Source organism: Anolis carolinensis, unplaced genomic scaffold (genome assembly GCF_035594765.1).
Source record: "Anolis carolinensis isolate JA03-04 unplaced genomic scaffold, rAnoCar3.1.pri scaffold_11, whole genome shotgun sequence".
NCBI classification, from domain to species: domain Eukaryota; kingdom Metazoa; phylum Chordata; class Lepidosauria; order Squamata; family Dactyloidae; genus Anolis; species Anolis carolinensis.
In genome coordinates, this window is record NW_026943822.1 from 1468775 (window position 1) to 1495327 (window position 26553).

The following is a 26553-nucleotide window of genomic DNA, read 5'->3' on the forward strand; positions in this document are numbered from 1 at the left end:
GTTTTACTGAATGTTGTTATGGTGTGCTTTAACAATGTTGTTCCCTGCCTCGAGCCGTGAGGAGAGGTGGCCAAGAAGAGGAAGAGGAGGAAGGAGAGCAGGAAGAAGAGGTTCAACATGGGCAACAGCTACGATTCCAAACAATGCCCAGTGTCAGGACTGAGGGAACCTGGACAGGATGCCCCCTATGCCTCCTGCCCTTTCTCTCCTCTCCTCCGGCTCCCCGTTCTTCCCCATCACTCCACTCCACCTTCTGCCTCCTTCCCAGTGCGGACACCAGGGAGGCCCTGCTCGGTTGACCAGAGACTGCATTCTCTAGCGTCCTCGGGCTCCAGGTTTGAGGGCCCTGGCTTCCCAAGTGGAGGTGGGAGAGAGCTCGTCACTCCGAAAATACTTTTTTTAAACGTGGGAATACATTTCCCTTGCTCTTGGTCAGTGCTCCCCTCCTGCCACACATAGAATCATAGAGTTGGAAGAGACCTCATGGGCCATCCAGTCCAACCCCATTCTGCCAAGAAGCAGGAAATCGCATTCAAAGCACCCCCGATAGATGGCCATCCAGCCTCTGCTTAAAAGCCTCCAAAGAAGGAGCCTCCACCACAGTCTGGGGCAGAGAGTTCCACTGCTGAACAGTTCTCACCGTCAGGAAGTTCTTCCTGATGTTCAGGTGGAATCTCCTTTCTTTCTTGTAGTTTAAATACATCGTTCCGCGTCCTAGTCTCCAGGGCAGCAGGAAACAGGCTTGCTCCCTCCTCCCTATGACTTCCCTTCATGTATTTGTACATGGCTATCATGTCTGCTCTCAGCCTTCCCTTCTGCAGGCTAAACATGCCTAGTTCTTTAAGCCGCTCCTCATAGGGCTTGTTCTCCAGACCTTTGATCATTTTAGTCGCTCTCCTCTGGACGCTTTCCAGCTTGTCAACATCTCCCTTCAACTGTGGTGCCCAGAATTGGACACAGTGTGATTCCAGGTAAAGTGGGCTGACCAAGGCAGAATAGAAGGGGAGCACCAAACAGAGGCTGGAAAAAGCACCAAACAGAGAGGCTGCACCCCAGGAGATGGACCTGCTACTTACTGCTCTTCCGGGCTGGCTCCTCCTTCTCCTCCCGCTCCTTGCTTCCTCCCTTCTCGAGCGCTCCAAGGATCTCCTGGATCTCTGGGTGGAACCAGTTCTGGGGGCCTTCCTTGGAAGCCAGAGCGCGGCAGTGGAGGACGATGGCCACGTCCCTGCTGTAGAAGCCGAAGTAGCGGCAGACGCGGCTGGCCTCGTGCACGGAGCCCTCGTCCAGCAGCCGGCCGATAAGGAAGCCCAGCGCCTGCCCTTCCTCCCCCAGGAGCTGGGCAGGAGAGGCCCCCGGGAGAGGCAGGCCCTCCAGCCGCAGGTAGGCCGGAGTGTTTAAGGCCGCCATCTTGGAGAAGGAGAACTCCTTGGCCAAGGAGACAAAGGACGGCTCGCCGGCGGCTGAAACAGAGGGGGAAAAGGTGTCGTCCGGGGCCTGCCCCACGGTCCGCCTCAAGGCCTCCTGGGAGACGCAGCAGAGCCAGATCTCCTTCTCGATGCGCTCCAGGCCGTCGAGCGGAATGGGGTCGCTCCGAGCCCACCAGTGGCCGGCCAGGGTCAGCAGGAGCTGCCTCTCCAGCAGGACACAGCCTTGCTCGCTCTCGGAGGACTCCGGCACGCGGTCGGCCTGTGCCAGGAAGAAGTCGGAGGCGGCCACGGTGGAGACGGCGTTCTGCACAAAGTTCTCATGGCACTTCTTCCAGAACTCGGCCCTGGTCCGCTCCTGGGGCCAGTGGCCGATCTGTTTCAGGTGCTCGATGCTCTGGAAGGCCTGCAAAAGCGCACAGAGAAGGGTCAAAGACTATCCAAAAACAATCGGGATCAAAGTGAAAGGGCTGAATTACTCAGAAATGCAGCATAAGAGTTATTAAGGAAGGGAAGGCTATCTTTACATCCCTCTTTCTGAAAAGGGGGCCATTTGGGACCCCCTTGGCTTCCCAATCTCCTCCTTCCCCCCTGCCTCTCACGGCCTTCTTGGCACTCGTTTGGGCACTGAAAATCATGCAGGATGGACACATGAGTCCTGGGATATGGCTGCCAGCAACACAAATATCAAGTAAAGTATTACAATTCTCTGCATAACAGTCACCACCACAGAATGGTTGCACCCCCTTTTTTGGCTCCAAATATTGGCTTCCATCCTTTCTTTCTTCACATAATGTTTGCAGAGCCGTTTGGGGTTGATCTTCCTTCCTTCCTTCCTTCCTTCCTTCCTTCCTTCCTTCCTTCCTTCCTTCCTTCCTTCCTTCCTTCCTTCCTTCCTTCCTAAAATCTGAAATGGAAGTCTCTAGAACTCAGATACCCCTTCCTTCCTCCTTTCGACAAAGATTTGGAGATTTCTCATTTTGTAAATTGCCCTGTCTTCGGAGAAAGGAGGGAGAGAGGGAGGGAAGGGGAATCTTACTTCCTCCTTTCTCTGAGGCCTTAAGGCAGTTTAAAAAACACCAAAAATGGAGCTGTTGGTTTGAGGCTGGATCCTCCATCCCCTTTCTCAGAAGTAAGGCACCTTATGTATAAAAATTAAAAATCGGAAACCAGAGAATCAAAGGGAGATTTTCTTTCCTCACGTAATAGTCGCGCCCCCCTTTTCAACTTAAAGAAGTTAAAGCGTGTGACTATTATGCAGTGAAATATGGTACTTATATTAAAGCAGTGGTTCCCAACTTATGGTCTGTGGATCACTAGTGGTTCCCAAGAACTAAAATATGGTCCTTGGTCTCACCATTACTACACTATTGCAACAAGAGCGACAGGTCTTGTGAAGCCCTCTTCTAGTTCTGAGGCAACAGGGATGTCAGGAGGGGAGAGGCTGACTACCCACAAAAGGTGTGACAACAAGCCTCCTGACTGCTGCTTCTCCTCCTCCCTCCCTGAGCGGAGCCGTTCCATGTGGCGCCTGGAAGTGGGGACGCCTTAGTGTCTTTGTTTTGAGGCCTGTTCCTCGGGTTATTTGGGGTGCTGATTCAGAAAATTGCATTGGCTGGACCACATCAGCTCTAGATTATTAAATATGGTTTTCTGTGGGCAAGCAGATGGCGATGACTGGATGGCATATGTTCTGTATCAGGAACTAGAGCTGATGTGGTCTATCCAATGCAATTTTCTGAATCAGCACCCCAGATAACCAAACCAAATCTAAAGTTGACCAAAAACATTTTGGTACTAATGTAGAAGAGAGGGGTCCCTGGTCAAAGGGGTCCCTGGTCAAAAAAAAGTTGGGAACCACTGTGTTAAAGAGAACTCTTCATTGAGAAATCATTCTAAAGTGATCCCAATGAAAGCAAGATTCAATGACAGCAAAAAGCTCAAAGGCTGGGTGACGGAGATATGTGAGAGGAGGCCGTTTTCTTACGCAACCACGTTGCAAAAAGAAACACAGCCGAGCGCACCTCCTGGATGACCACGTTGTCCACAGGGAGCCCTGCCAACTCTGCCACACTCCGCGCCACAGAAAACGCACTCCTCTCCTGCAGCTGCTCCAGGATCCTCCTGCATTCCTTCTGGAAGTTCTCGGGGGAGTAACTGCAGAGAAGGGCCCGGTCCATAGAGACAGGGGAGCCACACAAGACGTCGCTCAGGGCGCTCAGCTTCCTCATGTTGGGTCCTGAGTCCAGAAAAAGGACAAAATCCCATTTAAAAAGGTAGATTCACAAAGAAGGTAGCCTGTATTTACACACACACACACACACACACACACATAACAATAATAATAATAATAATAATAATAATAATAATAATAATAATAACAACAACAACTACTACTACTACTTTATTTTTATACCCCGCCTCTATCTCCCTGAAGGGGACTCAGGGCAGCTTACATGGGACCAAGCCCGAATAAAAACAGTAGCAGTATAAAACACAGCAATAGCCAAAAGACATGCACAATTATAAAAATTTAAACATTAGCCAATAAAAACAAATGACAAGAACTAATAAAAACATGGATTAAACAGAGAGGTTGTAAAAGTAGACTGGGTAAGGTGCACCATATAAATATTGTAAACACGAGGTGACTGATAAAGTGCTGCAAATTCTTGGAAGTGCAAATTGGGATGGGAATAGGCCCTGTATCTAGAGGAATAGTGTTGTCTTCAAGTTTTAAATTTTAAAGAATGATAGCGATACATAATATTTTTTTGACTGCACAATACTAATTTACTGACAAATAGACTAAACTAGATTTTTAGATTGTTTAGAGCAGGTATGGGCAAACTACAGCCCTCCTGGTGTTTTGGACTTCAGCTCCCACAATTCCTAATAACCTCAAGTCCCTTTCCTTTTCCCGCTCAGCCACTTAAGCACTGCGTTTAGCGGTCCCTATCATTCTCTGGAGATTTCAGGGTGGCACAAAAAATATCTTAAAGGGATTCTGTTACGCCTAAATGCAGAATTCCTTGAGGAGGTGAACTCACACCTCACACACTCAATGGGTTCCTCAGACTGAACGCTGACAAACTGGGAACATGTTGCCTGGATAGGAAACCTCAGTAAGGAAAGAGAAGAAAAGCCATCCTTGCCATGAGGAAGAGCGGTGTCGGCGTCTGCAAAAAGCCGGAGGAGTTTCCCCAGTTCGTACTCGGTCCGGCACTGCTGCAGCATCAGCCCCAGGAGGAACGAGGCCTGCGACTCCAACCAGGGCACGGGCAGCGGGGCCTCCGGACCCAAAGGGGCGCCTCGAAGCTGCGGAAATTGTGGCAAGAGAAAGCAAGTTTAACAACTTCTATGTTTTAAATTTCAAGTTACATATTCATAAAAAAACCAACAAAACATGTATATATTCATGGACCAATACAATACTACCTAAACACCTATACAATATTCGTATCCCCTCCTCCCAACCCTCCCATTTTGGTGACTTCCCATTCCTTGGGTTGGAGACGTTAATATATACGGTAATTCCGTTTTTCCTATTACATTGTTCTTCTATTCTTCCTTCTGGTCTGATAGTTATTATTGATAAATTCCCTTCACAGATTATAACAAATTAAATTACAAATCCATCTAGAAAAAACTCTTCCTTTTTTTACAAAGTATAGAAAAGGCTTCCAGTCCTTGCTAAAGATGTTTTGTCTGTTTCTTCTTCTGCAGACTAACTCAACCAGAGAAGCCAGCCATAGCAGAGCACCTGATGAACCAACCTGGACACAGGATATTATTTGAGAACACAGAAATGCTGGACCATTCCAACAACTATCATGTCAGACTACACAGAGAAGCTATTGAAATCCACAAGCACGTGGACAACGTCAACAGAAAGGCGGAAACCATGAAAATGAACAAAATCTGGCTACCAGTATTAAAAAACTCAAAAATCAGAACAGTAAATAAGAAGCAACACTCTGAGACATGGGAACTAGTGGCAGCTAACAAAGAATGCCCCCAGGCAGAAAGTAGCCAGTAGATGAAGCCATTCAATACAAATTAGGGTGATTAACTACAACATTCACACTGCCCTCCAACTGACAAGAGTTCTTCCCTCGCCCTAGACTTCCCACAGATATATATAAGCCTTCCTTGCTGAGTTTCGCCATAGACCTCACAACTTCTGAGGATGCCTGCCATAGATATGGGTGAAACGTCAGGAGAGAATACTTCTAGAACATGGCCATACAGCCTGGAAAACATACAACAACCCTGTTTCCTCTTTGTTCGTAATTTCTAAATTGTCCATTACTGCTATTTTAAAAAAACTTTAAGCACCCATTCTTCTATTATTGGGAGGTCCACCATCTTCCAAAACTGTGCATATAATATCCTTGCTGCTATTATCGTATAGTTCAATACTTTAGTTTTAAAAAATTTGTGTGTTTATTTGACATTCCCAATAAAAAAATAATCCAAGCTCCATTTGTATCTTCGACTGAAAAATGTATTGCAGTGTTTTCTGCACCTTGCCCCAGAATTCTCTTGCATTTTTACAGGACCACTTTAAATATAAGTAAGGCCCTGAAAACACCCCTCTCCTTCCTCAACTCCGCTTAGGAAACAAATGGTCACTCCGCTATTCCTTCCGCTTCTTTAAGTAAACCTTTCCCTGCTAGGAGCTGAAGTTTGCCTTCAGGATCATCCAAGGGATACTCTCTTCCATGGGATAGGAAGTCTGAGTTTCCTCCAAGGAGAGAAAACAGATATCCAAAGAGATTGGGCTTCCTAAATCGGGATGTTATGGAGTCCCTTTACTCAGGATGAACCACGTTCCACCTTACCTCTGAAAGGTTGGCTTGAAATGCAAGGAGCTTGGACTGGGCTTCGCTGTAATTTTTGTATTCCATGCATAACTCGTACACTTCGAGCACCGTCTTCAAAGGGGAATCCTTAATACAGAAACACCCAAAGTTGGCTGTATGATTACCACATATACTCAAGTATAAGCCGACCTGAATATAAGCCAAGGAACCTAATTTTACCACAAAAAACTAGGAAAACATTGACTCAGGTATAGGCCGAGAGTGGTAAATTACAGAAATAAAAATAGATACCAATAGAATTACATTAATTGACGCATCAGTAGGCTATATATATTTTTTGGAATATTTACATAAAAATATAAGATAAGACTGACCAACTCTGATTAAATCGTTACTGTCTTTTTCAATGTAAATGGCTTATATAGCCTTTTAATAATAATAGGGTAAAATAATATAGTCGTCCCCCCCCCACCTTTGAAGTTGACGGATTTGCACTGGTGGTTGTTTGATATTACTGTTATATAAACCTTTGTTTTAACTTCTGTTTTATCATCTTCTTGTGTTTTAAACTGTGTATATTGTTTAATGTATTTGCGCTGTTACTTTTGTAACGTTGTGAGCCGCCCCGAGTCCCCATGGGGAGATGGTGGCGGGATATAAATAAAGTATTATTATTATTATTATTATTATTATTATTATTATTATTATTATTATTATTAATGCAATAACAATAAGAATATCAGAGTGAAATAATAAATGTATTAATAATAATAATAAAAATAGAGTAAAATAAATGTAATGGTAACAATAATAGCGTAAAATAATAAATGTAGCAATAATGATAAACAGAATAAAATAATAAATGTAATAATACCAATAATAATTGAGAAAAATAATAAATGTGCCATATATACTTGAGTATGAGCCGACCCAAATATAAGCCAACCAGGACCCTCACCCAAGTATAAGCAGCTGGGGTTTTTTTCAGTCCTAAAAAAGGGCTGAAAATCTCAGCTTATACTTGAGTATATATGAAGAAGGTGGGGCCAGGAAGACATCTTTCCACCATGTCTCCTGTATCAATTTAACGATATAATAATATATAATAATATTATATTATACTAACATAATATATTGTATATACATGTAATACAGTAGAGTCTCACTTATCCAACATAAACGGGCTGGCAGAGTGTTGGATAAGCGAATATGTTGGATAATAAGGAGGCATTAAGGAAAAGCCTATTAAACATCAAATTAGGTTATGATTTTACAAATTAAGCACCAAAACATCATGTTATACAACAAATTTGACCGAAAAAGTAGTTCAATACGCAGTAATGTTATGTTGTAATTACTGTATTTACAAATTTAGCACCAAAATATCACAATATATTGAAAACATTGACTACAAAAATGTGTTGGATAATCTAGAATGTTGGATAAGCGAGTGTTGGATAAGTGAGACTCTACTGTATTAATAATAATATTATGACGTACAGTAGAGTCTCACTTATCCAACATTCTGGATTATCCAACACATTTTTGTAGTCAGTGTTTTCAATACATCGTGATATTTTGGTGCTAAATTCGTAAATACTGTAATTACTACATAGCATTACTGCGCATTGAACTACTTTTTCTGTCAAATTTGTTGTTAAACATGATGTTTTGGTGCTTATTTTGTAAAATCATAACCTAATTTGATGTGTAATAGGCTTTTCCTTAATCCCTCCTTATTATCCAACATATTTGCTTATCCAACGTTATGCTGGCCCGTTTATGTTGGATAAGTGAGACTCTACTGTAATACAATGTAACAATAATTATAATTCACTATTATAATTGTATATTTATATTACATGCAATATTACTAATAATATTGCAATATAGTCATATAATAAAATATATTGTATGTATATATACTTGTAAACCACCCTGAGTCCCCTTCGGGGTGAGAAGGGCGGGATATAAATGCCACACACACACACACACACACATATATACAGTAGAGTCTCACTTATCCAACACTCGCTTATCCAACATTCTGGATTATCCAACACATTTTTGTAGTCAATGTTTTCAATATATTGTGATATTTTGGTGCTAAATTTGTAAATACAGTAATTACTACATAACATTACTGTGTATTGAACTATTTTTTCTGTCAAATTTGTTGTATAACATGATGTTTTGGTGCTTAATTTGTAAAATCCTAACCTAATTTGATGTTTAATAGGCTTTTCCTTAATCCCTCCTTATCATCCAACATATTCGCTTATCCAACATTCCGCCGGCCCGTTTATGTTGGATAAGTGAGACTCTACTGTGTATGTATGTATGTGTGTGTGTGTGTGTGTGTGTGTGTGTGTGTATATATATATATATATATATATATAGTATTTTCTTTTCTTTTAGCATGAATTTTATTATTATTACTAGCTGTGCCCGGCCACGCGTTGCTGTGGCTTAGTCTGGTGGTGTTGGTCAGTCTACATTAGGTTGTATTGATGCTGTGACCTCCACCCTTCTTTATACTCACATTAGTAGTAGAATTTGAAGTCTGTTACCTTCTTCAATTTTTGTGTTGATTGATAATTGCTTGAGATCCCTGTTGTCTTTGGTTTGTTGTTAATTGTAATGTCTGATTCTGCTGAGTGTGGTTTATATTTTTATTGTGGTACAATAGTCTTTTTTTTTGTTTTGCCTGTGTAGGTGTTTATTATTATTGTTGTTGTAGTGATTATGAAGGTTGGATAAGTTAGATGCTACTGTATTGTTTTTTGGAGGCCCAGTTTAGCACTGACTGGCCTCTCAGCCTCAGTGCCTGGCTGTTTCTTGCCTGTGATGGTGTTGATTCTTATTGTTGTTGTTGTTGTCATTGTTATTATTGTAATTGTTTTTTTGGAGGCCAAGTGTGAATGTAGGGATTGGGGAGGTGGATGAGTTGTGTTGTCAAATGTTGTATTTGTTATAGTCACAATGCGTTGTTGTGAGTTTTGTGGGTCTGGATTGTGGTTTTGTGGTGTGGTTGTGTTGTTACAACTGAGAGGCAAGGCTTTTGTGTTGTGTTGCGAAGTTTTGTATTTCTGGGTCGTTTAGTTGTGTGCCAAGTTTTGTATTTCTGGGGCGTTTAGTTGTGTTGTTATAGTCACAATGCATTGTTGTGAGTTTTGTGGGCCCGGATTGTGGTTTTGTGGTGTGGTTGTGTTGTTACAATCGGGAGGGAATGCTTTTGTGTTGTGTTGGCAAGTTTCGTATTTCTGGGGCGTTTAGTTGTGTTGTTATAGTCATGATGCGTTGTTGTGAGTTTTGTGGGTCCGGTGTGGTTTTGTGGTGTGGTTGTGTTGTTACAACCGGGAGGCAAGGCTTTTGCATTGTTTTGCCAAGTTTTGTATTTCTGGGGCGTTTAGTTGTGTTGTTATAGTCACGATGTGTTGTTGTGAGTTTTGTGGGTCCTGTGTGGTTTTGTGGTGTGGTTGTGTTGTTACAACTGGGAGGCAAGGCTTTTGCATTGTGTTGCCAAGTTTTGTATTTCTGGGGCGTTTAGTTGTGTTGTTATCGCATGATGCGTTGTTGTGAGTGTTGTGGGTCTGGATTGTGGTTTTGTGGTGTGGTTGTGTTGTTGTAACCTGGAGGCAAGCCTTTTGCATTGTGTTGCCAAATTTCGTATTTCTGGGATGTTTAGTTTTGTTGTTATAGTCACTGCGCCCGCAACTTTATCCTTTTATATATATAGATTATTTGTTGTTGTTATTGTTGTTGTGGTGGTGGTTTCCAAAGTGTGCACTCTGCCTATGCCCCGGGGCAGCACTGTGGCTGAGAGTGTGGCCGAGCCTCAGTCCCTGCCGGACCTCAGCGAATGGAGACTACCTTCAGGAAGAACTGGAAGCCGTGGAGAAGTGTCCGGCTCTTGCACTTCCTCAGGAGCATCTGCCACAGAGCAGCCAAGTCCAGGGGTCCCCACGGGCGGTCCTCAAGGCGGCCTTCGATGTGGTCAGTCACTTCGGCCGCGCTGGAGCGGTCCAAGGACGTTATTATCCAAACACAGAGACAATGGATAACAGGGGCGTCCTGCCAAGGCCACAACACATGGGCACACACACAGAGAAAGAGGGGGTTAGCTCACATTACACTATGTAACAAAATTTGGAAAATGTGCTGTTCCTGGTTTGAAAGTGTTATTTCCTGTTTCATTGTGCAGTCCTTACTTTGAAAGGAGTTGCTATACTCCAGAAACTTTGTTTTTGTGGCTGCCACAAACTAGGTTGAAGTGTAATAAATGTAATAGTAGCAACAATAATAGAGTACAATAATAAATATAATAATAATAGAGTAAAATAATAAATGTAATAATACCAATAATAATAACAGCAGAATTGCAATATGAATATATGACTCATTGACAGACCCCCACCTCGACATGAAATATGCGCCTGAAATGTATATTTAGATGTATAATTATGCTGGTTTTTAATTTATATTTTAATTTTTATTGTAATTTTTAATCTTGGATGATTTTTAACTGTGTTTCCGATGTATATTGTAAGCCGCCCTGAGTCCCCTGATGGGTGAGAAGGGCGGGGTAGAAATGATGTAATAAAATAAATAAATAAATAAATAATAGAGAAAAATAATAAATGTACCATATATTCTCAAGTATAAGCTGACCCAAATATAAGCCAACCAGGATCCTCACCCGAGTACAAGCCGAGGAGGGCTTTTTTTAGTCTTAAAAAAGGGCTGAAAAACTAGGCTTATATTCGAGTATATACAGTACTTACTTTCTAATGGCACGTTGCACTGCCTTAGCAAGAGGGAAGACATACCTGGAAGCATGCGGCCAGCGTACTCAGGACGGGCGCATGGTGCTCCACGGCTTCTCCCAGAAGGTAGCGCCAGGGCTGCGCCTGTTCCTGGCACTGCAGCAAAATGTGGAAGAGCTCCCCACAGCTGGGCTTGGGCTCCTGCTTGAGTGGGTTGGCACTGCCTGCTTGGCTTCCGTCCGAGGGTCGCAGAGACTCCAGGGCCAGCCGCACGTGATCCTGCAGAGGACGGGGGAACTCCCCGAGGAGGGGGCTGACCTGGAGGTGGGAAGAACCCCAATTCAAGAGGGAGACTGACTCTATTATTATTATTATTATTATTATTATTATTATTATTATTAAACTTTATTTGTACCCCGCTAGCATCTCCCGAAGGACTCGATGCGGCTTACAAAGGCCAAGGCCTCAACACACAATATAACAATACAAACAAAGGCAAATTAAAAGAATTAAAACAGTATAAACCACAAGCAATAACAATACGCTAAAACACAATAGAACTGGGCCGGGCCAGAGTAATGGGTACAAGATTAAAAGTGCTGATGTGACAGGTGATATATAAGGCTTATAGGGCAAGTGCAGAGTGCGATATGCGATCTTAATTCTAATAAAGTGCTTATAGGACTTGGTATTGGAGATTTCCTATTAATCTAGGAAGGCACATTGGAACAGCCAGGTCTTCAAGTTTTTTCTGAAGACTGCCAGTGTAGGGGCCTGTCTGAGATCCTTGGGGAGGGTGTTCCAGAGTCGAATCAAAACAGGATCGTGTGGCACAACTCCCTTTGATTTGGACACTATGTAGGATCAATATCTCCGTCCCCTCCCAAATAGCTCCTCACCTCACTTGGGGGGTAACTGTACATCTGAGCCTCAATGAGAAACTGCAGCCACTCGTTGGCCCTGGCGCATACTTTCAGGTACGACGTGCTCAGCTTGATGTCGTGGAGCCTGCAGAACTGGATCACCAAAGACCACTGCTCTCTGGCATCACTGGACGTCCTGCGAAGGAAAGCTGCACTCAGGTCGGGCTGTGGCGCAGGCTGGTTAGCAGCCAGCTGCAACAAATCACTCATGAGTTCGAGACCAGCCAGTGTCTGTGTCTGTCTCTGTTCTATGTTATGGCATTGAATGTTTGCCTTATATGTGTGCACTGTGATCCGCCCCGAGTCCCCTTCGGTGTGAGAAAGAAGGGCGGAATATAAATACAGTAGAGTCTCACTTATCCAACACTCGCTTATCCAATGTTCTGGATTATCCAACGCATTTTTGTAGTCAATATTTTCAATACATCGTGATATTTTGGTGCTAAATTCGTAAATATCGTAATTACTACATAGCATTACTGCGTATTGAACTACCTTTTCTGTCAAATTTGTTGTACAGTAGAGTCTCACTTATCCAACATAAACGGGCCGGCAGAACGTTGGATAAGCGAAAATGTTGGATAATAAGGAGAGATTAAGAAAAAACCTATTAAACATCAAAATAGATTATGATTTTACAAATTAAGCACCAAATCATCATGTTATACAACAAATTTGACAGAAAAAAGTAGTTCATTACACATTAATGCTATGTAGTAATTACTGTATTTATGAATTTAGCACCAAAATATCACAATGCATTGAAAACATTGACTATAAAAATGCGTTGGATAATCCAGAACGTTGGATAAGTGAGACTCTACTGTATAACATGATGTTTTGGTGCTTAATTTGTAAAATCATAACCTAATTTGATGTTTAATAGGCTTTTCCTTAATCTCTCCTTATTATCCAACATATTCGCTTATCCAACATTCCGCCGGCCCGTTTATGTTGGATAAGTGAGACTCTACTGTACTGTAAATAAATACATTGCCTAATTTCCAACAGACTTCACCTCTGAGGATGCCTGCCATAGGTGTGAGCAAAACATCAGGACAAAATGCTTCTGGAACATGGCCATACAGCCCAAAAAACTCACAGCAACCCAGTGATTCTGGCCGTGAAAGCCTTCGACAACACAAAGTATCCCAGACTGATGGTCATCCAGCCTCTGTTTAAAAGCCTCCAAAGAAGGATTTTCCCAAGGCAGAGAGTTCCACTGCTGAAGCTACACAGTTAACATGATGCTCCACCGCTTTACCCCCATCAGGAAGTTGTTCTTAATTAATCTTCCGGTGGGATCTCCTTCCCTGCCATTTGAAGCCATGGCTCAACTGAGTCCTACTCTTCAGGGCAGCAGGAAACAAGCCTTGCCCCCTTCTCAACATGGCATCCTTTCCAAATATTTAAACATAACTATCAGCCTTCTCTACTTAAGGCTAACCAGACCGAGATCTTTAGGCCGCTCCTCCTCAGAGGGATCCATGGTTTCCAGACCTCTGACCTTTTTAGTCACCCTCATTGTGCTATGAATCTAACTTTCTGGCAAGCTCTACTTGGCCACTTACTTTTCTATCTCCTGGTGCTCAATTTTATCCCAGACAGCTTCCTCTAAGCACAGAAGGAGCTCCTCCGCTGCAGTCTTCTGTCCACTAGCGAGCTCTGCTAGCTTTTCAACTGCAAAGAGAAAGCATTTCAGTGCTGCTGCATTGGTAAAACAGACATTGGAAGCGGTCCTTTCTTCAAGCAGACCTATAGCAGTTCTGACCCCATTTGTTGTTGTTTTGTTTGTTGTTTTGCACAGAGGCTCCACACACAACAACAGGACAGTGGGGTCTTGTGTGGTTTCCGGGCTGTATGGTCATGTTCTCTCAGCGTCTTCTCCTGACATTTCGCCTGCATCTGTGGCTGGTATCTTAAGAGGACCCGATGGCAGTCAAGCAAGTGGAGTATATATACTTGCGGAATGTCCAAGGTGTCAGAAAGAGCAAGTATTGAAAAACCAGAATCAAGGCATATTTAATGAACGCCACCCAGACACAGGAGGTCTCCAGACAGGAAGCAATCAAGGGCCAGTGAACACCATCCAGACAAAGAATGTGTCAAAAATATTACAAATTAATGGGGCACACTCGAAATGAACCTAAATGTATATTTATATGTGTATTTTATGAATGTTTCAATGTAATCTAATTTTTAAATGAATTGAAATGTTACTGGGCTTTGGCGCAGACGGGAGAGCAAGCCAGTGCAATTAACTGCTATGAATCACTGACCAGGAGGTCATAAGTTTGAGGCCCACTTGGAGCTATGTTGTTGTTTGTCTTTGTCCTATGTTAAAAGGCATTGAATGTTTGCCTAATATGTGTAATGTGATCCGCCCTGAGTCCCCTTCGGGGTGAGAGGGGCGAAATATAAATGCTGTAAATAAAATACTGTAATTGTTATATAAGGTAAAGGTAAAGGTTTCCCCTGATGTTAAGTCCAGTCGTGTCTGACTCTGGGGGTTGGTGCTCATCTCCAATTCTAAGACAAAGAGCCAGCGTTGTCAGTAGACACCTCCAAGGTCATGTGGCCATTGGCATGACTGCATGGAGTGCCGTTACCTTCCCGCTCTATTGATTTACTCACATGTTTTCGAACTGCTAGGTTGGCAGAAGCTGGAGCTAACAGTGGGCGCTCAAGCCGCTCCCGGGATTTGAACCTGGGACCTTTCGGTCTGCAAGTTCAGCAGCTCAGTGCTTTAACACACTGCGCCACTGGGGGCTCATTCTGTCAGCCATAGATGCACTCAAAATGAAAAAAAAAGAGAAAATGCTGCTAGAACACAGCCCAGAAACCACACAACGACACCCCAGGACAACCACAAAATACAAAGCTTGCAAGATAAAAACAAGAGAGGAAGGGCTACCCAAGGACTGTCGGATGGAGTTGTGTTGAGGTTCCTCCCTTCTGGACATGAAGCTCAAGATGACCCCGGCCGCCTTGACATCCACCCGTAGTTTGAGGCTCTCCAGGCCCAGCAGCTCCAGGAAGCAGGCGCAGGACGCAGCAACCGAAGGGACGTAGAAGGAAGAGAGGGCCAACGCGTAGGCCTCAGCACCTGCTTGCTGGATACTAAGGAAGGAAGGAAGGAAGGAAGGAAGGAAGGAAGGAAGGAAGGAAAGAAAGAAAGAAAGAAAGAAAGAAAGAAAGAAAGAGAGAGACATAAGGAAGCAAGTAAAGTAAGGTAAAGGTTTCCCCTGACGTTAAGTCCAGTTCTGTCCCACTCTGGGGGTTGGTGTTCATCTCCATTTCTAAGACCAAGAGCCGGCGTTGTCCATAGACACCTCCAAGGTCATGTGGCCAATGCCATGACTGCATGGAGCGCCATTACCTTCCCGCCGGAGCAGTACCTATTGATCTACTCACATTTGCATGTTTTCAAACTGCTAGGTTGGCAGAAGCTGGAGCTAACAGCAGGCGCTCACTCCACTCCCCGGATTTGAACCTGGGACCTTTTGGTTTGCAAGTTTTAACCTAGTGTTCATGTGGCCCACCCTTGGTTTTATTGTTCTTTTGATCTTGTTTAATGTAATGTATATTATTATTTATTGTATTGTTCATTGTGTTGTGATGTGTTGTTCTATTATATTTTGTTATATTGTATTGTTCTAGGCATGGCCCCATGTAAGCCGCCCCGAGTCCCCGTTGGGGAGATGGTGGCGGGGTATAAATAAAGTTTATTATTATTATTATTAAGTTCAGCAGCTCAGCGCTTTAACACACTGAGACTGAAACCCAAGAGCCCAACTGAGCACATACTTGAAATCCCAGTCATCATTATTATTATGTTTATTTATACCCCACCTTTTCTCTCCACAAGGAGATTCAAAGTGGTTTACATTAAAAGCATTTCAATCCAGTTTGACAGCTATAAATAAACAAAAATTAAAACAGAATTAAATATCAATGTGTTTTCGAAGGATTTCATGGCCAGAATCACTGGGCTGCTGTGAGTTTTCCAGGCTGTATGGACATGTTCCAGAAACATTCTCTCTTGACGTTTCACCCACATCTATGGTAGGCATTCTGTGTTTTAACTGTAATTGAATTATTTAATTGTTTATTTTATTAATTGTTGTGTTGACAATGATTTTAGTTATTGATACTTGTTTTAACTTATGTTTTGTTTCTATTCTGGGCTTGGCCCCATGTTAGCCACCTTGAGTCCCTTTGGGGAGATGGTGGCGGGATAGAAAAATAATTTATTATTATTATTATTGGGAGGTATATTGGAAACTAGGCAAGTGGGATTTATATATCTGTGGAATGGGAGAATGTTGCAATTGATCACCTTGATTAGCATTGAATGGCCTTGCTGATTCAAAGCCTGGCTGCTTCCTGCCTGAGGGAATCCTTTGTTGGGAGGTGTTAGCTGGCCCTGATTGTTCCCCTATTTTCAGAGAGTTGTTCCTTATTTACTGCCCTGATTTTAGAATTTTTTTAAATACTGGGAGTCAGATTCTGTTCATTTTCATGGTTTCCTCCTTTCTGTTGAAATTGTCCACATGGATTCCCTCAGGCAGGGAGCAGCCAGGCTTTGAATCTGCAAGGCCATTAAATGCCAATCAAGCTGGCCAATTGCAACATTAACACTTGCCTCCAACAGACGAGAGTTCTTTCTCCCAACCTGGACATTATTCCAGATATCAACCCCTCTTGCTTAGTTTCCAACAGACCTCACAACCTCGGAGGATGCCTGCAATAGACGTGGGTGAAACATCAGAAGATAATGCTTCTCGAACATGGCCATGAAGCCTGGAAAACTCACAGCAACCCAGAACAAAATGTAGCTGGGGTATTTTTGAAAAAGACTTTATAGAAATACATTTTTAATATGTGTATTTGTGGTATTTTTACAGTGCTTACAATTATTCTATAACCCGCCTCGAGCCACGAGGAGAGGCGGGTAAGAAATAAAATTATTATTATTATTATTATTATTATTATTATTATTATTATTATTATTATTATAAAAACATTAAAACCTAAAAACCATAGCAGCTCCTGACTTGATCTTAAAAACTTTCTTCTTTAAAAGGCTGCCTGAATATTTTTTTTATATTCAGCTATTTATTTTATATTCAGTTATTTTATAGCTTTATATCCAGTCATTCTTGCTAACTCTTTAGGTCAGAGCTTTACGAACTGTGCATTGCGACACATTTGTGTGTCGGCTGCAGCGCGTAGGTGTGTCATGCAAACGTAACAATAAACCTCTGAATCTATGTGAAATAGCAATAAGCCATATATATATATATATATATATTGAAAAAATAAATGGAAGTTTTTCATGACACACAATATGTCCCCAGGCATTTTGTTATTGCAATGTTTGTATTCTAAAGGGTTGGACTTAATATTTGGTTTGCTAGTAAAGCTGGATGACTGTGTTGCGAAATCATGCACGCTTTGGTTTACAAATGTGCAAAGCAATTAAACAGGTTTATCCATCAAAATATTCCCCTTTTAACGGAAAAACTGGTGATATTGGTCCCCTTTTAACTTAAAATGCTGCCTGTGCTGCTGAGGTTGTGCATGCCTTTCCCGACCCTCGGTGTCTTCAAGATACTCACAGCTGCTTTGGGGTCTTGCTCTTCGCCAGCTGCTGAACTATAAGAGTCCCGAAAGCGAAAGAGGGGCGTTCGTGGCACAAGTAGTAGGAGAAATCCAGACGTTCGATAACGGCATATTTGTTGACGAGAGCCGGGCAGGAGAAGTGGGGGAGATCACTGCCAATATCTAGGCAGAAGAAACAGTGAGGCACATGCACCACTCTCCCCCAGGACCAATATATTTTTGTCATTTTCTGGGTGACAACTAGACTTCTCCTGTATCAAATGCCTTCTCTGCTTCTTGGGGAATATTCTACTCTAAGTCACTAGGGCTGGATCTACACTGCCACATATGTAGTGAATGTTGGAGATAGCAACCTTCTCAAGCCCCCTCTATTTGATGTTTTGTCTGTTTTATAATGTGTCAGTTTATTTCCTGAAGTGAATGTCTTCTTTGGTTTGCAGTTTTCCTAGCTCTATGTACTTGAAGCAGTGGGAGCATCTGCAGACCATGTGACTGGTTCAGTGACTGTTTAGAATGCAGGTTAAAAGCAATGATAGTTGAGGCTTGGGTCTGTTTGAGTACAAAAGCCAGTGTTAGGAATTAGAAGCCAGTTGAGGCTTGGGTCTGTTTGAGTACAAAAGCCAGTGTTAGGAATTAGAAGACAGTTGAGGCTTGGGACTGTTTGAGTACAGAAGTCAGTGTTAGGAATTAGAAGCCAGTTGATGCTTGGGTCTGTTTGAGTACAGAAGTCAGTATTGGGAGTTAGAAGACAGTTGAGGCTTGAGTCTGTTTGAGTACAGAAGCCAGTGTTAGGAATTAGAAGACAGTTGAGGCTTGGGTCTGTTTAAGTACAAAAGCCAGTATTAGGAATTAGAAGACAGTTGAGGCTTGGGGCTGTTTGAGTACAGAAGTCAGTGTTAGGAATGAGAAGACAGTTGAGGCTTTGGTCTGTTTGAGTACAGAAGTCAGTGTTAGGAATGAGAAGACAGTTGAGGCTTGTGTCTGTTTGAGTACAGAAGTCAGTGTTAGGAGTTAGAAGACAGTTGAGGCTTGGGTCTGTTTGAGTACAGAAGCCAGTGCTAGAAATTAGAAGAGAGTTGAGGCTTGGGTCTGTTTGAGTACAGAAGCCAGTGTTAGAAATTAGAAGAGAGTTGAGGCTTTGGTCTGAGTTTGGTTTGAGTACAGAAGCCAAAGTTAGGAGTTAGAAGACAGTTGAGGCTTGGGTCTGTTTGAGTACAGAAGCCAGTGCTAGAAATTAGAAGAGAGTTGAGGCTTGGGTCTGTTTGAGTACAGAAGCCAGTGTTAGAAATTAGAAGAGAGTTGAGGCTTTGGTCTGAGTTTGGTTTGAGTACAGAAGCCAAAGTTAGGAGTTAGAAGACAGTTGAAGCTTGGGACTGTTTGAGTACAGAACCAGTGTTAGGAATAAGAAGACAACTGAGGCTTGAGTCCCTTGGAAGTAGACTGTTATGAAAGACAGCTGTACAGAGCAATATAGTTTTGAAGAGACTATTAAAGACTATAAGGTAAAGATACAAACTAAAAAATTTAAAGTTTAACCTGACAAGAAATGTATCTGTATATTTAAATACATGAAGTTATGAGTAAGACAAACACATTATTTTAAAGAAGTCTACTTGAATCTTTGTCTGCTGAGAGCGTTAAATAGATGTTTATGTGCCCAGTGATCTTCCATTACCCAATAAACTAAAGGAACACTTCGGAAACACTGCTACCCAAAAGGTTATGATCCTAACAGGTCATAATCCCCATTAGGTTGTGATCCTAACAGGTCATAATCCAATAGTCCAATAGTGATCCCAATTATATGGCAGTGTAGAGTCATATAATCCAGTTCAATGCAATTAATCTGCATTCTGAAACTGCAGTGTAGTTAAGTCTTTCATGGGAATAGGCCAGGAAAATCATAGAATCATATAGAAGAGATTGTGCAGGAAAAGCACAATCAAAACCCTTCTGAACGCTGGCGTATTCCAAAGCCTCCAAGGAACGAGGTTCCACTGGATTCCAAAGCAGAGAGTTCCACTGCTGAATAGCAATTACACTCAGGAATTTCCTTTCCTCTCATTTGAACCCATGGCTCCATTGAGTCCTGGTCTCCAAGGCAGCAGAAAACGAGGTCTGCTCCCTCTTCCTTGTGGCATCCTTTCAAATACCATGGTGTTAAAGGGAAGTTCAGCTAGGATTATGCCACTCCTGGGCTCATCCTTTACAACAGCCCTGATGCTGAATGCTGCACACCACCAAGGTCATCTCTCAAGCGTCACCAACTCAAAGTTTGGACCAAAGAACCTTTTCCTTAAGCACCTTGAGTCTATTTACAGGGAAGTGATTCCCACTCTGTATGATCACCCGCCATGCATTTCATTGAGACACTGTGCGTTGGATACTTACCAGGAATGGCAAGCGCATTGGTTGACTGCCATCCAAACAATTTTGCAGGGTCAAACGGAGCTAACGACTGAAAAAAATGAAAGCAAGGCATTAACATTCCAGGGAGTTTAAAAACATAACAAGCAGGTGATAAGCCTCGATAGCACGGAGCTTCTGGCCCATCCTTGCTGTGTGCTGCTGTAAAGTCTAGGTCTCTCACACAAGAAGGAGGCCCACTGTGGGCTTAGCCCCAGGAGACCAGAAATACTCAGGGTTTTTGTCTCAAATTGAGTTATTTTGGAACTGCTCTCTGCTCCTAGTTTTAAATTGTTATTTCCTGTTTAATTGTGCGGTCCTTACTTTGAAAGTAGTTGTTATCCTCCAGAAACTTTATTTTTGTGGCTGCCACAAGCTAGGTTGAATTGGTTGAGACCCTATGAGATATTCATTGAAAAGCTATAGCAAAATATGCTGCAGGATGTCCCTCCCACAAATAAACTTTCCCCATATTTTCATGATAGAATAATTTAGGAAGTGACATTTATAACCCAGAACAAAAATCGTGTTGACAGCGTGGTGGAGGTCAGGGTGCGTGTAGGGTGGGTTTCTTCAAAACACCACTAATCATCTTCTCCAGCACCCTGATGAATTGGTTGCAATCGTCTGCCACACCAATTCCTCTGTTCAAATGTCAGACTCAAACAAATCCGTAGTCTGAAGTCCAAACATTTATTTCAACATCTATAAACATATTTACAAAGCATAGCAAAAGCCATCGCTCGGAGCTAGCATTTCTCTTTAGCCTCTCGCCTCGGCAAGCACAGCTCAACACACACAAAGATAAGAAGGTACATTCCTCAGTACGAAGGAAGTTGCCGACCTCCAAGGCTGGAAATCATGCCTGATAGGTCAACAGCAGTCACAACAGGCTGTCAGTCAAAACTAGCCTGCTGTTAACTGTTTCATTGCTAAAACACACACTCTTGCACAACAGCAGAAAAAACACTTGATTTACATTTCATACACATACAACCATAATCCAACATGTGTTACATAATGCTATTAAGTGTGTCATAAAATGTGTTGTCGAAGGCTTTCATGGCCAGGATCACAGGGTTGTTGTATGTATTCCGGGCTGTATGGCCATGTTCCTGACGTTTCGCCCACATCTATGGCAAGCATCCTCAGAGAGATCTGGACCACACTTGGTACACAGACCCAACATGGCCAATTGTGCATACAGGCCTGCTTTGGGGGTGATTCTCCTGGGTATCTGGAAGTTTTAGTTCACCCTTATCCAGACACCACTGAACCCAGCCAACGACGGATCTGGACCAAACTTAAGTGATATTTCCTAACATCCCAAAACAAACAGTGCCTTCTTCTAATAATCCGGGCACTGCCAGGTCCCCGAGCTAGTATTGCTATATAAGAGACCTCCTAATATTTCAAAACTGTGGCAGAACGGAGGAGTTTGGTCACCCGCTATGCTCTACTGGAAGAGATGGTGTACCTTGGGAGTGTCAGATCTGCTGTGGGAAAGCAGGAGTCTGGTCATTTGCTCCTTTTTTCAGGGGAAGATAAAGAAGTGTGATTTTGGGGTCATGATTTGTTTACAGGAAGTCAGTATCTGCTGTAGGGAAAACAGTGGAAGGCAGGGTATACATGATGATGATGACGATACCTGAAGAAGGTGGTAGAGGGAGATGTCTGACGGGAGGAGTCCATGCGCAGCGCACTGGGGAAAGAGGGCCGCCCGGAGCTTTGGATACGGAGCAAGGGCCATCCGGAACAGCTGCGTGTCCACCTTCTCCCCTCGGTCTCCATTCTGAACCACCTGCAACAAAGAAGAGAGAGGAAATGCCATTGAAGCAAAGTGTGTAAGGGTATAATGAAGCTCTGTATGTGTTAACGAAAAAACTGCACTGCTGATAATAACATGCAGAAGCTAATCTAGGCCAGCAGGCAAACAATTAAGTTTGGACCACACCCGGTGGAGTGTAACTGTGTGTGTGTGTATTAGTTTCTTGTCCTGCTTTTGGGTTCGCTTTTGCTTTTTGGATCTCTCTCTTGGAAGAAGAGGCCGGAGAAGCCATGCTCTTTGTTTTGCAATGCTTTGCATCTTAAAATTTATTTATTTATTTATTTGTTTTTCTTTACAGTATTTATATTCCTCCCTTCTTTCTCATCCCGAAGGGGACTCAGGGTCACATTGTACACATATAAGGCAAACATTCAATGCCATTTAACATAGAACAGAGACAGACGCAGAGGCAATTTAAACCTTCTTCAGCTTCCAGCTTCCTGAGGGGATGCTTGATTCCAGCCGTATCTGCTTCATCATCCACTGCAACGGCAACTTCCTTATCCAACGGTGACTGGGTGATATTTATGGTGTTGTAAATTAGCCTCCCCACATATAAGTGGTACCTAAATTTCCTACTTGATAGATGCAACTATCTTTCAGGTTGCATAGGTCAACAACGAGCAGGGGCTATTTTTTATTTTAATTGTTGGGTGCTCACCCCGACACGGGCTGGTCTCGAACTCATGACCTCTTGGTCAGAGTGATTTATTGTAGCTGGCTGCTAACCAGCCTGCACCACAGCCCAGCCCCAGTGCTTCCAAGGACTATGTAAGTTTGTTTTACTATAAGATTTATGTTTTGATGCAACACTGCAAGTTTATTTTTGGACTCTGCTGTAAAGGAAAACGTTTATTTTATTTTCCTTTTGCAACTGTGCAAAGTTATTGTGTCTTTGCTGGATTAGACTGAATTCCGCTTGAAGCGCAACTGCAACAAAGTGTGTGACACAAGGACCAGGATTTAACACACAGATTAAACCAGCAGCTGGAGTAAATATTGTCAGTCGAAAGGTTGACAGTTCGAAGCCTGGGTCACGGTAAGCTCAAGGCCTTTAGCAGTTCGAAAGCAAATGTGAGTAGATAAATAGGTACCGCTTAAAAGCAGGAAGGTATTTTAAGGCACCCATAAGGAAATGCCGGCAATTAGATCAAGGTGGAAGATTACAAACAAAACTCTTCGTCAGAGAGATGGAGCGACAGCACTCCCGTGGCCGGACCAAGCACAAGCATCCAAGACGTCGAAAATGGGAAAAAGCCTATATATACACCTCTTTCTATGTACAGCTGTCTGTCTTGTCAGTGTATAAGCGGCATTGAATGTTTGCCACATATGTATGTTCTGTGATCCGCCCTGGGTCCCCTTCGGGGTGAGAAGGGCGGAATATAAATACTGCAAGTAAGTAAATAAATAAATAAATAAAATTGCATTTGGGATTAAGGGGACACGCTTTGTCTTTTTCAAGACAGTTGAACTGTCAGTGTAAAATATTATTATTAATACATCTATTTCTTCCTATCAATTACAAGAATTACCTAAAATACCAAAAACTCTGTTATATCAAAAAGAGGAGTAATACTGTCACCAAATCTTAAGTACAATAGCCGTTATCTTCTTCTTTGAGTCTTATCCCACAGTCTTCCAGTGTTCTCCCCAGCTCTTCCCCATTAAAAGTTCATCTTTATTATTATCGAATGATTTCTTTTAAATCCTTTATCTAATTTTAGTTACTACCAGATAAATCTAGAAATTAATCTGTTAGTAAATTAGTATTGTATAAAGCAGTGGTTCCCAACCTCTGGTCCATGGACCACCAGTGGTCTGCAAGAAATAAAATATGGTCCGCAGCCTCACCATTATTACCAAAAAAAATTTTCTTGGTGTCTTCATTTTTAGGCCTGTTCCTGGGGTTATCTGGGGTGCTAATTCAGAAAATTGCATTGGATAGACCTCATCAGCTCTAGATTATTAAATATGGTTTTCTGTGGGCAAGCAGATGGCGACTACTGGGTGGCATATGTTCTGTATCAGAAACTAGAGCTGATGTGGTCTATCCAATGCAGTTGTCTGAATCAGCACCCCAAATAACCAAACCAAATCTAAAGTTGACCAAAAACTGATTCGTAACAATTTTGGTCCTCAGGTTGGAGAGTGGTCCCTGGTCAAAGTGGTCCCTGGTCATAGTGATCTATAGAGTTGATGTGATCTATCCAAGGCAATTTTCTGAACCAGCACCCCAAATAATTAAACCAAACCTCTTCAAATTGCGCAGCACTGCTAGTCACAGCTGACCTCCATTCAGAGCACTCAAGGGCCTGGGCTTCCTAGTTCTCAGTGTCTCTGCCATAGTTTTTAAGGTTGGCTTGAAGCCCATTTTTAAATCTCTTTTTCTGTCCATCAACATTCTGTTTTCGTTCCCGAGTTGGGAGTATAAAAACTGCTTTGGGAGACAGTGATCGGTCATTTGGTCAACAGGACCAGTCTAGTGGAGTTAATGGAGTAGGAGCATTGCATCAATGCTGATGGTGTTTTCTTCTTTTTCCAGGATGCTGACCTTTGTTCGCCTGTCTTCCCAAGAGATTTGAAGGATTTTCTGGAGGCAACACTGATGGAATTGTTCCAGGAGTTGAGTGTGACGTCTATAGACCACCCACGTTTTGCAGACGTAGAACAGGGTTGAGAGGACAATAGCGTTATAAACAAGCACCTTGGTATCCCTACGGATGTCCCGATACTCAAACACTCTTATTTAAAAAACCACCTTTAAAAAACCACCACTCACCTGGTCGATCCCTCCAGGGCTGTACATGGTTGTGGCAAGAGCGAGCAGCGTCCGGCCCTCCAGCAGCATCGTGCTCACGCTGGCCTGGTTGCTGGGAATCAGGATCTGGGCATTTGCCAGGCTGGCCTGGAAAATCAACGCTGCATCTGGGGAAGAGAAGGAGAAATGCAACACGGGAAATGCAGACAATGAACAGAATTGGAAGAATTAAGAATACAATTAAAGCAGAATGGTACAGCTGAAGTAACAAAAGGATTAATGAGTAAAAATTATAAAATAATGACAGGAAGGGATCCAATACAATTTGGAATGAAAAATTAATGGGAAAGGGACTTGGGAATCAATATTACAATATTAAAATTTGGAAACAAAGAATTATGAAAAATATGTTGGTGAGAATTAAAAAGAACTGTTACAAAAACAATGTGGAGATGGTGCATGACTCCAATAATGTTAAGTTATTATAATAGAAACAATCTACAAAATTGTTGGAGGTGCAATAAAAAAACTGGGACTTATATACATTTATGATGGGAATGTGAAAATATGAAGGTACTGTGGTTTTTAATTTTGAATATGTTTAATGGATTTTAATTGTGAATTTTAAAATACTGTTTATATTTAATTCTGTTTTAATGTTTGCATATTTGTACATTTGTGTATCTTTCGTTCAGGAGAGATAAAGCAGGGTATAAATAAATATAATAATGTGCTGTCGAAGGCTTTCGTGGCCAGAATCACTGGGTTGCTGTGAGTTTTCCGGGCCGTATGGCCATGCTCCAGAAGCATTCTCTCCTGACATTTCACCCACATCTATGGCAGGCATCCTCAGAAGTTGTGAGGTCTGCTGGAAACTAGGCAAGTGGGGTTTATATATCTGTGGAAAGTCCAGGGTGGGAGAAAGAACTCTTGCCTGTTGGAGGCAAGTGTGAATGTTGCCATTAGGTGATTTCCAACAGGAAATAATCAGGGCCAAATAATCAGCTAACATCTCCCAACAAAGGATTCCCCTAGGCAGGAAGCAGCCAGGCTTTGAAACTGCCAGGCCATTTCATGCCAGTCAAGCTGGCCAATGGCAACATTCCCATTTGCCGCAAACAGACAAGAGTTCCTTCTTTCTCCCACTCTGGACACTATTCCACAGATAATATAAACTCCACTTGCCTGGTTTCCAACAGACTTCACAACCTCTGAGGATGCCTGACATACATGTGGGACAAAAATCAGAAGAGAATGTTTCTGGAACATGGTCATATAACCCGAAAAACTTACAACAATCCAAATATAATAATAATAATAATAATAATAATAATAATAATAATAATAATAATAATGATAATGTGGAACACTACACTTGACTATAGTGCATCATGCGTTTTATAATCCCAGATTCACAGATCAAACTTCCTTTTTCCTCTCTTTCCAGTCTGTAATTTTCCCTCAGCTTTATCCTTCAGCTCAGCATCTCTGTCTCTCTCTGTGTTATGTAAACAATCCTGTGTTCTGAAAACCATATTGTTTAGGAAAACATTTCCTGTGCATTTCCCCCTCCTAAGCAATGCTTATCTCTCCCAAATTCCTTTACTCTTCACTCATTTTTGCTTCCTCCTCCCCCCAATTTAACATCTTTTTCCTTATGAAATTCACCTTACATTTCCTGGCCCCAACACTGGTAAAAAGCTATTTCCGCTCACAAAACCCCAAAAGCAAAGGCAGTTCCAGATGAGGCGGATTTCCCTCTGGGGTGTCTGCAGACTCGCCATCCTCTCTATTCCACCAGAACTGCATTAGGAATATTTTAAAAATACAACCAAGTTACCAACGCAGTCTCCTACCTTCAGGGCTGCTGGCAATGCTCCGGCACTGCACTAGAAATTCGAACCAAGGATGAGCTTCGTGCAAGGCTTTATCATTCAAAACGGGGCAGTTTGAAGGATATAAACTAAAAAAAAATGAAGGGGAAAGCATCT

General features: G+C 42.4%; 1 protein-coding gene across 1 annotated transcript in view; it reads right to left on the reverse strand.

The window, feature by feature from the left end:
• The window catches only part of spg11 (SPG11 vesicle trafficking associated, spatacsin), a 57509-nt gene that overhangs the window by 11393 nt on the left and 19563 nt on the right, over positions 1-26553 (reverse strand). Inside the window, exons 17-30 of the mRNA XM_062963181.1 lie at positions 26419-26525; positions 24584-24729; positions 21622-21774; positions 19959-20025; positions 17564-17729; positions 14857-15062; positions 13514-13622; positions 11919-12078; positions 11083-11337; positions 10127-10327; positions 6272-6379; positions 4583-4745; positions 3452-3666; positions 1077-1833 (exon numbers count right to left, since the gene is read on the reverse strand). Of these exons, the coding sequence (XP_062819251.1) occupies positions 1077-1833; positions 3452-3666; positions 4583-4745; positions 6272-6379; positions 10127-10327; positions 11083-11337; positions 11919-12078; positions 13514-13622; positions 14857-15062; positions 17564-17729; positions 19959-20025; positions 21622-21774; positions 24584-24729; positions 26419-26525 (2813 nt within the window). The remainder of the gene's footprint in view (positions 1-1076; positions 1834-3451; positions 3667-4582; positions 4746-6271; positions 6380-10126; positions 10328-11082; positions 11338-11918; positions 12079-13513; positions 13623-14856; positions 15063-17563; positions 17730-19958; positions 20026-21621; positions 21775-24583; positions 24730-26418; positions 26526-26553) is intronic.